We start from the raw sequence: 11,062 nt of genomic DNA, 5'->3' as shown, positions 1-11,062 counted from the left end.
ATTTGGATTTTTCCCCCAGAAAACAAGACTTAATATCTAATGGTGTTTAACTACTATAGGGAAATACATCTTGATTTAAGAATTTGTAGATATTTGGACTGGAAACAAGACAAAAACACTGAGTAAGAAAAACATGTTTGGCAGAGTGTGTTTGTGTAACTCACAGTATCAGACAGACTCTCTGCTTTCAGTCTCTGTTCCTTCAGCGCCTGTTGCAAAGCCACGATCTCGGCCTTGTGTTCCCGAACGGCGAGCTCGACCGCCTGCCGAGACTCTGAGCTGCGCTGGTCCGCTCGCAACCTGGAGGAACACACACACACACACACACACACACACACACACACACACACACTCTGAGTAAACTGAGTATACTGAGAAAACTGTGTCTGTGTCGAGTTTGAGCATGATGACAAGATATATTGAATACATGCATATAAGAAGAATATACAGACACATACAAGTGACACAATTTTGAGGTCAGTAATATATTTAAAGTCCCCCTGTACTCTTAATCTTTGATCAGCAAAATGTCATATTTCAAAGTTTTTTCCTTGAAAATAAATTCTTCATGCCTTAAAATATCTTGACTGTAACTCGACACCCTTGCCTCATTTAGTATGCGCGGTTCTATGAATATACAAATGAGCCCTGCCTCCACTCACTCACTCAGCTCAGAGATCCACTGGTTGACGATCACACGTTGATCTGATTGGTTACAAGGTAGTTTGTGACGTCAGAAACACCAGCGATTTCAAAGCGTGTGTTTGAGACTGTCTTTGGTTCACTGCAGTTTTAAGGAGGAAATACTCAGCAATGCTGTCGACTTATGAACTTACACATGGTTTGTCTTAAAGCAGATTAAAAACACCACATAGACACATAAACTAAATTAAAAACTGGATTTACACCACAGGGGGACTTTAAATGATCTCTTCTGCTCACTAAGGCTGCATTCATTGGATCAAAGATACAGTAAAAACAATAAAAATTGTGAAATATTATTCCGATGTAAATCATCTGTTTTCTATGTGAATATCTAGTAAAGTGTAATTTATTCCTGAGATCAAAGCTGAATTTTCAGAATCATTACTCCTCATTCATTCAGTTTAATGTACACGTAGTGTGCTTGCGTTACCGGTTCTGCTTCTCGTTGTCCAGAAGTCTCTGCATGTCTCTGGTTCTGCGCTCCGCCTGGTTCTTCTCGTCCTCCAGAGCCGATCTCCAGTTCTCCCACTGTCTCTCCTTCTCCAGGAGCTCGTCGTTCAGGCTCTCCAGCTCCACCACCTGCTCCTCCAGCATACTGCACGTGGTCTTCAGGGTCTCGATGTTCTGCCGACACACACACATTTATTCGTATTATTCCCAAGCATATGACATTTTATTTACAGCAGGCAATCATGTGACTGACATGAGCAGAGCGTTCCCGGGTTCGTGGGATTACAAAACTCGCTTCTTCACCGTCAATAAATCGCCATCCGAACGCCTGAGTTTAATCACTGAGGTGCCATGCAAATTATTTTTTTACAGATGTCCACATGAGAAACATTTACTGTCCGAATAGGTATTTTGTGGTGTTTTTAATCTGCTTTAAGACAAACCATGTGTAAATTCATAAGTCGACACCATTGCTGAGTATTTTCTCCTTAAAACTGCAGTGAACCTGAACCTGGATTCATCATCAATCACCCCATCAAGGTCGGTCAGAAATCTTGGAGTGATATTGGACGACCAGCTGACCTTCACAGATCACATTTCAAAGACAGCTCGATCATGCAGGTTTGCACTGCACAACATCAGGAAGATCAGGCCTTTCCTAACTGAGCATGCAACTAGGCATGTGCCGGTATCACATTTTCATGCTGCGATTAATTGAGTGATCTTTTATCACGGTATACGGTATTATCACGGTATTTGAATTGCACATGAGAAACAGATGGATTTGGGGGGGATGTAAAAAATAAAATAAAACTTGCATCACAAGGTGTAATTGTGATTGTCAAAACATTTGGTAACTAAACTGAATTTTATGAAGTTTAGTGACAACATGTTACAATGATTACATGGTACAATGACTGGTAGGCTACTGTTTGTATTGCTTAACACAAATTTAACGATTTCAATTCAATACTTGGGATTTGATTTAAATCTTGATTCAATATTGACTTATTTTGGATAAATATTAGGAAGGCTACAGTAGATAGCCCACGTTATTTTTTTCTCATGAAAAAAAATATCTCACATAATGCTATGTAACCATATAGAACCCTATCAGCTGGTATTTTTAAAGGTTACAAATAACTAATTAAATCAAATATAATGTGGTTTTCATTATAATAACAATTATGTAATGACACAAGTAAAAATATAATATGTAAAGTGCAGTGCACATATTCAGCAAAATACTCCTCTTTATCTATATGTTTTAGTCATCTAACATGCTGCTGGTCATTAAATAGTTTAAATGTAACGTTCTGTGACACAATTGTTCTCCTGTTTCATATCAAAAGTAACCTGCTCTGTCTTGTTTGACGGTATTCGTGTCCTCTTTGCTCCGCGATTTTTCTCTGCGTGAGAAAACCATAGGAGAAAACGGATGTGTGGCGTGAGCGTATGAGGAGTCTCGCGCTGAATGCGTCGAGTTGGCAGCTCTGCTTTTAGAAGCGGGATGGATCCGGATAGATCGGCGGCGGCCATAGACTGTAGGCGGTGGCGTTCCTCCTTCCGCCATGCTGCTTCTCCATGTGAGGACTGTTTACATTAGACTAGAAGTGCGCACCGGCCGCATGCTTATACACGTGGCGATTGTTTACATCAGAATGCGCACGTGTTTTGCGCAGTTTGTTTAAGCGGTTGATGGAAAATAAGCTAATGCGCGTTCTAAAAATCTAAATTCGGATCTATTATTTTTCACGGTATTTTGAAGTGCCCGCGATAACAATATCGTGCATATTCATTACCGCGATTTATCGCATTACCGAATACCGGCACATGTCTACATGCAACACAACTTCTCGTCCATTCCTGGTCATCTCTAGGCTTGACTACTGCAATGCTCTTCTGGCTGGACTTCCATCATGTGCAACTAAACCTCTACAAATGATTCAGAACGCTGCAGCTCGTCTTGTCTTCAACACGTCACTCCTCTGTTCATCTCTCTGCACTGGCTACCTCTCGCTGCTCACATCAAGTTCAAGGCATTGACGCTTCTTACAGATCTATCACAGGCTCAGCTCCCTCCTACTGTCACTCGCTCCTACGAGTCTACATCCCTACTTTTTTACAAAAATTCTCTCCTTTTTCCTTTAAATCCTCACTTATCGGGCTTATGCTATGCTACTCTGAACAAACACTTCTTGCGTTGTTTCTTGCCTCTTCACGATGACTCGCTTAATTTAGTCCTAATTTGTAAGTGTCTTTGGACAAAAGCGTCTGCTAAATGACTAAATGTAAATGTGAACCAAAGACAGTCTCAAACACACGCTTTGAAATCGCTGGTGTTTCTGACGTCACAAACTACCTTGTAACCAATCAGATCAACGTGTGATCGTCAACCAGTGGATCTCTGAGCTGAGTGAGTGGAGGCGGGGCTCATTTGCATATTCATAGAACCGCGCATACTAAATGAGGCAAGGGTGTCGAGTTACATTCAAGATATTTTAAGGCATGAAGAGATTTTTTTTCAAGGAAAAAAACATTTAAATATGTAATTTTGTTGATCAAAGATGAGTTTTAAGAGATAAAATGATTGACTACAGGGGGACTAGATAAGGGACGCTGTATTCTGCTCCCAGACCAGTAGATGGCGATGAAACACTATAGACTGAACACGTAATACGCATGTGCATGACGTCATCATCTTCAGAGATTCTCGTTTTTGTTGTTTGAACACGGAGATCAAAAGTTTGTGTTTTCAGGCGCCCAAAACGCCGTTGTTGTGTAAATGAACGGCCAAAACGCTAACAAGTTTTACATTTTTAGTTGAAAACGGTGTTGTGCTTTCCTGTAGCTCAGTGTTAAGAGCATTGCGTTAACAACGCAAGGTTGTGGGTTCGATCCCAGGGGATTGCACATGCCTATGTATAAATGTATAGGATAATGCAATGTAAGTCGCTTTGGATAAAAGCGTCTGCCAAATGCATAAATGTAAATGTCGTGTAAACAGCCCCAAAGACACTTGACTCCACTTTCAAGGAACCGTGAGTGTAAACACACCCGGATTCGCTCCACATATAGAGTGTGAGTGTGTGTGTGTGTGTGTGTGTGTGTGTGTGTGTGTGTGTGTGTGTGTGTGTGTGTGTGTGTGTGTGAAGCAGATGAAGCACCTGCTTCTGGTTGTTGAGGTGCATCTCTCGGTCGGCCACTTCTCTGCGCAGACGGTCCACATCTTGACTGAGCTGCAGTCTCTCCTCGCTCTCCAGCGTCAGCTCGTCCAGCTGTTTGGACAGGTAGAAGTTCTGCCGGTTCAGCTCGGCGTTCTCCTGGGTCAGCTGGGTCAGCTGCTCCTCCAGGTCAGTGATCACCTGTGACAGAGTAGCAGTAGTATTTGAGTTTATTGCCATATCAGCATCGCCGGCTATTACATGGCAGATATATATTAAACATTTAACAACATAATATTATAAGGATAACATTATTAAAACAAACTTAGACAAACAAAAAAATTTAATAAATCTATGAAAGATTCTTTAAAGGTGCAGTGTGTGATGTTTAGCAGCATCTATTGCTGAGGTTATCTTGTTTCTGTTTGAATTTTTTTTTTTTTTTTACTTTAGTACTTTATTGTCAGTCTGAATTTTTTCTTGCATAACAGTTCTACATCATTTCTACATTCTACATCAACATACACTTAAACCTCACACATTATGCATTCAGTACAACACTTATGCATCTCCAACACCTTCAGAATGCTCTTGATTTCTGATTAAGTGTTTTTGTTCAACGCTAAGATATCCTGGTGCACAAAAGAGTGTTTCAGCCTCACTTTGTTAAATCTGGGGACTCTATACCTCCGCTTTGATGGCAGTAGTTCAAACTCATTATGCAGGATATGCATAGGGCTAGAAGCTATATTATTAGCCAGTCTTAGCAAATTGCTATGATAGGCTGAATACTCTTATACCAAATAAAGTTGCAATATTGCAGTAGGCTCATTATCAGAGACCTAAAGAACAACAGAAGAATCTGTTTTCTTACTCCAAATGACCCAAGACGACGAAAGTAAATTCTCTGCTTTGTTTTTTTAACAACAAAGAGTTTTTTTTTTAACACACATTAGAGTTTTACCCCATTGGTAGATCATTTTGCTTATTTTAAGCAACAACTCACCTCAAATTTTTTTTATTTCCCCAGAAAAAAATACTTAACATCTTATGTAATTTTACTCCTCTAGTAAATGCATCTTGATTTAAGAATTTTTAGATATTTGGACTGAAAACAAGACAAAAATACTGAGTAAGAAAAGCATGTTTTTGATTATGCTGATGATCATCCATCAAACACATTAGAGTCGCTCTGCCACAATCACTGTTGGAGAGTTAAGAAGCCTTTAACTAGATTTAGAGGGTGGGGTGAGTGAATCTGCTGATCTGGGGTCTGTGATCAATGATAAATGAGGCATCAGTGTGCATCGATTCTCCTGTTGTGTCACGGCCAGGAGAAGAAGATACCGACTCTTAAGATCTCTTCTTTCTTCGGCTGTTTTAATCAATAGTTTCTCTCTGAGCTCTGTTCCCGATCCCTGAGGCGCCTCAAGCCAAATGGAGAGGTTGAAATCATGCTAGCAAAGCACAACAAGCCGATGCTACACTGTTTCCATACCGCAGAGAACAGGGGATTGTGGGAAACCTTACCGAACAGCTGTCCCTCAGCGCATCGAACTTGTGTTGAATCTCATCTCTGTGGGCCTGGAGGAGGAGGACACATACATGATCAGATGCTGAGTGTGTGTGTGTGTGTGTGTGTGTGTGTGTGTGTGTGTGTGTGTGTGTGTGTGTGTCGTACAGAGATGCAGTATCTGCTCAAACGCGATTATAAATGTTAGTCCATGTTTCCTAACCATGACCATGACCAAAATTACCATTTTACACTTTCTCTTTGACCTTTACAATTAAATAGGCTGTTTTTGGTTCTTCATTGCAATGGGCCAGTGAAATATATCTTAGTATAAATATATATATATATATAAAACTAACTGTATGTATACAAATATATACAAATATGTATATGAATATACAAAAACTGTATGGTTTGTTAGGATAGGACAATATTTGGCTGAGATACAATTATCGTAAATCTAGAATCTGAGGGTGCAAACAAATCGAAAAATTGAGAAAATCTCCTTTAAAGTTGTTCATTTATGTTGGCGATTGTGCTGCATTCACTCACACAAAAATACATGTTTGATATATTTACGGTAGGAAATGTACAAAATATCTTCATGGAACATGATCTTTACTTAATATCCTAATGATTTTGGGCATAAAAGAAAAATCTATAATTTTGACCCATACAGTGTATTGTTGGATATTGCCACAGATATACCCGTGCGACTCGAGACTGGGTCTGTGGTCCAGGGTCACAATATTAGCCTAAAAGGTGTTGAAAGCGTGAGTGACTGCGTGTGATGTGTGTGTTCTCTCACCCTGAGCGCAGTGATCTCCTCCTCAGCCTCGGCTGTGGTCTCCTCCAGCTCGGTCTTGGCCTGCTGTAACTGGCTCTCAAGCGCTTGTCTCGCGGCCTGAAGACTGCAGATCTGAGACTCTCTCTCCTGCAGAGACAGCGTGAGCTCCGTCACCTGACGCTTGATCTCCAGCTTCTGCTCCTCGTGCTCCAGACCCATCTGAAACACACACACACATGGTTTTTATACTGTACAAACTGTATATTCTGTCACCCTACATTAACCCGACCCCTAAACCTACCCATCACTAACACACACACTAACCCGACCCCTAAACCTACCCATCACACACACACACACACACTAACCCGACCCCTAAACCTACCCATCACACACACACACACACACACACACACACTAACCCGACCCCTAAACCTACCCATCACTAACACACACACTAACCCGACCCCTAAACCTACCCATCACTAACACACACACTAACCCGACCCCTAAACCTACCCATCACACACACACACACACACTAACCCGACCCCTAAACCTACCCATCACACACACACACACACACACACACACTAACCCGACCCCTAAACCTACCCATCACTAACACACACACTAACCCGACCCCTAAACCTACCCATCACTAACACACACACTAACCCGACCCCTAAACCTACCCATCACTAACACACACACACACACACACACACACACACACACACACACACACACACAAACACCTCTGCCTGATCATGTGTGTATAATCACATCTTTGCTACGGTGATATTTTCAGGTCTCTCCTATCATGACCCGCGTCAGTTCTTCAGAGTAATTCCTCAATTGTACCAACACTACACTGGAAGACCTGCTTTTTAACAGGTTTGCAAGTCTTCTGTCCTCTAACACTTACGTAACCAGTAATATCTTTCTGATTACTCCCATATTCTACACTAATAATGCACTGAAATTTCATCAACCAAACATATTCAGCAAACATTAGTAATCAGTTTCGGCTGAAAGGCCAGAAATCATTGACCGAAACGGTGAACTTTTACACAACCATTGAGGAATTTTAACCAAAGTATGTTACAAACTTTACATGAACACCCTAAAGAATCACACCAACTTATGGAAAATGGGCATCCGACGACCCTTTTAACTATTCCCACTACTGTTCTGAGTGTGGGATACAGTGTTTAGCCCAGTGGAAGCGAGCGGATCCTCTCACCTCTCTCAGTCTGGTCTCCAGCTCCAGAATACGGCTCTTCCGGCTCTGCTCCTGTTGGCTCATCTTCTCCAGATGTTCCTCTAGTTTGGCGTTCTGGGCTTCTAGTTTTCCCGCCTGAGACTCCAGGTAAAACTTCTGCTGCCGCAGCTCTGAGATCATCTCCTCTTGAGCTTTCCTGGGGAAACACCAGCACACACACACACACACACACACTGTGGTTTACAGGCGGATCTCGGCACATGATCTTTAAGATGTTTAAGTGTTAAAGGCCTTGATTTACAGTAAATGGAGTGAATTACATTTCTCCTTCAATAAACTCATGTCAGAAGCATCACTGCTGCTTCTCCTGGGAAGCGTTTCTCAAAACAACAAAATTGTTTTTGTTTGGCTAAACTGCAGAACGTCAAATATTGCAATTCCTCCGTCACCCATTAAATCTAAAACACTCGATTCAAGTGTCAAATTAAAGTTTGTAATGATGTGATTCAACTCGTAGCTGTATGATTTGATTTCTTTAAAGTCCCCCTGTGGTGTAAATCCAGCGTTTAATGTAGTTTATGTGTCTATGTGGTGTTTGTAATACGCTTTAAGACAAACCATGTGTAAGTTCATAAGTCGACAGCATTGCTGAGTATTTCCTCCTTAAAACTGCAGTGAACCAAAGACAGTCTCAAACACACGCTTTGAAATCGCTGGTGTTTCTGACGTCACAAACTACCTTGTAACCAATCAGATCAACGTGTGATCGTCAACCAGTGGATCTCTGAGCTGAGTGAGTGAGTGGAGGCGGGGCTCATTTGCATATTCATAGAACCGCGCATACTAAATGAGGCGAGGGTGTCGAGTTACATTCAAGATATTTTAAGGCATGAAGACATTTTAAAGGAAAAACTTTGAATATGTAATTTTGGTGATCAAAGATGAGTTTTAAAGGATACAATTATTGACTACAGGGGGACTTAAAATAATGCTATGAGATGTTCTAAAAATAAAAATTATATTTTGAATATTAAAGTGTTTTTGCAAAGCGAGCGACCTACTCATGTCTATTATCGTAGAAATTACATATCGCAGACTGTCAGAGCATTGACAGATTGAACAATGATTATACAATTTTTTTATTAATCTAAACTCATTAAAATAATCATTCACATGCTTTTCTACAACTAGCTTAACCACAGTGACTTCTAGAAAAAGTTCACTCTGCTGCTTAATTAAAAAATTTTAAATCACACAACCAGTCACATGTCTCATGGGTATATTTGTGGCAATTCCAACAATACATTGTATGGGTCAAAATTATCGATTTTTCTTTTATGCCAAAAATCATTAGGATATTAAATAAAGATCATGATCCATGAAGATATTTTGTACATTTATATAAAACATTTATTTTTGTATGCACAACTTTAACACTAGAAGTGCCATGGCGGTCATTTTGACCGTTTTGAATTTTATATCTGCAATAACTGTTGAAAAAATAAATAAAATCCTGCCGGTACCTGACTTTTCCTAAAAGTGTCTGTATTTTCATTTAAAATGTTTTTCATATAAATTGCACATAAGGCAAAAAAACTAATTAACATATTTACCTATTTCGGCCATAGACGGTCATATTGACCGCACTGAATTTCGCGGTATTATTATAGGCTATACCAATATACACAACAATAAAATGTGGTAAAAATACACAAAACATATTCAACAACAAATAATTTAAATGTAATGATATTCAGAACAGAACAAGAATGAAAAAATAACTATAAACAAGCCAAAATGCAATACTTTATAAGCGAAAGTGAAAGTAAGCGGCGTTAGGCTCACGTAATTCTCTAATTAGAATCAAAATGTTTCAACATTTGCGATGTATTTGGATGGTAAACTATTTTAAACTAAACTACTTTATTATAGGCTTTGTACTTCACTCACGTTCCAATATCGACGGAAATAATCATCCTCTTCACACGTGCAAAATGGTACGAATTGTACGAGGCTATACTGACTATATAAACAGAGCAGTGGAATTTGTATATGTTAGGTTGACTATTTTATTATGGCTATAATGAACAGGCTGCAATGTCAAGACTGCAATGCTGTAATATGGTGTGTGTGTGTGTGTCGGCGGGCGCGGGCGCGAATCGAACAGTGGAAACATGAAAACATAGGCTACTCCGTTATTTTGTTCAGGACATCTACAGATATTATTTATAAATGTATAATTAAACTTGTTTAAATGTACAGTTTGGTGTTGTTTTGTTTTTAAAATATATCCTAATACAATAAATGCATTAATCTCTCAATTGGGTATGTATCATTAAAGATATAGAGTTTGGAATCTAGCGGTCAAAATGACCGCTCGCGGCAGTTCTAGTAGTTATGGAATTCTGGCACTTCTAGTGTTAAAGGACAAGTTCGGTATTTTACACTTAAAGCCCTGTTTACAGATCGTATCTGATGAAATAGAACGGTTAAGATTAAAATTTGGACACATGCTCCTGTCCCGAGAATTTTAGGTTTATTTCGCTTCCCCCCACCACCCCCACAATGGTTGTCTATATGCACTGGAAGATTCCGTCCTAAAAACACATTAAACTTTCGTTTACAAAGACGTGAAACTCACCGAGTGGTCAGGGGGTGTTCACTGATATGTTTACTCAAAAATCGCTGAAAAAGATGCATTCCAACAGGTTTTATCGTAGTTTTTGTCCAACTCCATTGACTTAATAGGACGTGCTGTGAGACCGCAGCACCTTTACGGTATTACTCCGCCGCTTCTTCTTCTGCTTCTTCTGTGTATTCAATGAAATGCCCGTGGTTTGCTTGCAATTGGCAAAGGTGCATTATCGCCACCAACTGGGCTGGAGTGTCTATTATTCAAGCTCTCAACGGAAGAATCACGGGTGTGACGCGTTTGGCAAAATAGGTCCACAAAAGCGAAATAAACCTAAAATTCTCGGGACAGGAGCATGTGTCCAAATTTTAATCTTAACCGTTCTATTTCATCAGATACGATCTGTAAACAGGGCTTTAAGTGTAAAATACCGAACTTGTCCTTTAAAGGAGATTTTCTCAATGTTTCGATATTTTTGCACCCTCAGATTCCAGATTTACAATAGTTGTGTCTCGACCAAATATTGTCCTATCCTAACAAACCACACATCAATGGACAGCTTATTTATTCAGCTTTCAGATGATGC

General features: G+C 39.9%; 1 protein-coding gene and 1 long non-coding RNA gene across 6 annotated transcripts in view; one reads left to right on the top strand and one right to left on the bottom strand.

Moving 5' to 3' along the window:
• cita (citron rho-interacting serine/threonine kinase a) overlaps nt 1-11,062 on the bottom strand; it is a 139,165-nt gene that overhangs the window by 41,950 nt on the left and 86,153 nt on the right. For all 5 annotated transcript variants that reach the window (XM_082171199.1, XM_082171200.1, XM_082171202.1 and 2 more), the window contains exons 22-27: nt 7,866-8,040; nt 6,641-6,838; nt 5,850-5,903; nt 4,323-4,520; nt 1,136-1,329; nt 165-300 (exon numbers count right to left, since the gene is read on the bottom strand). In XM_082171199.1, coding sequence (XP_082027325.1) covers nt 165-300; nt 1,136-1,329; nt 4,323-4,520; nt 5,850-5,903; nt 6,641-6,838; nt 7,866-8,040 — 955 coding nt within the window. The remainder of the gene's footprint in view (nt 1-164; nt 301-1,135; nt 1,330-4,322; nt 4,521-5,849; nt 5,904-6,640; nt 6,839-7,865; nt 8,041-11,062) is intronic.
• The window catches only part of LOC309499861, a 128,990-nt gene that overhangs the window by 83,713 nt on the left and 34,215 nt on the right, over nt 1-11,062 (top strand). The gene's annotated exons all lie outside the window — the stretch shown is intronic.

Source organism: Leuciscus leuciscus, assembly GCF_965113295.1.
Source record: "Leuciscus leuciscus genome assembly, chromosome: 5".
NCBI lineage: Eukaryota > Metazoa > Chordata > Actinopteri > Cypriniformes > Leuciscidae > Leuciscus > Leuciscus leuciscus.
This window is presented reverse-complemented; position numbering and strand designations above follow the sequence as displayed.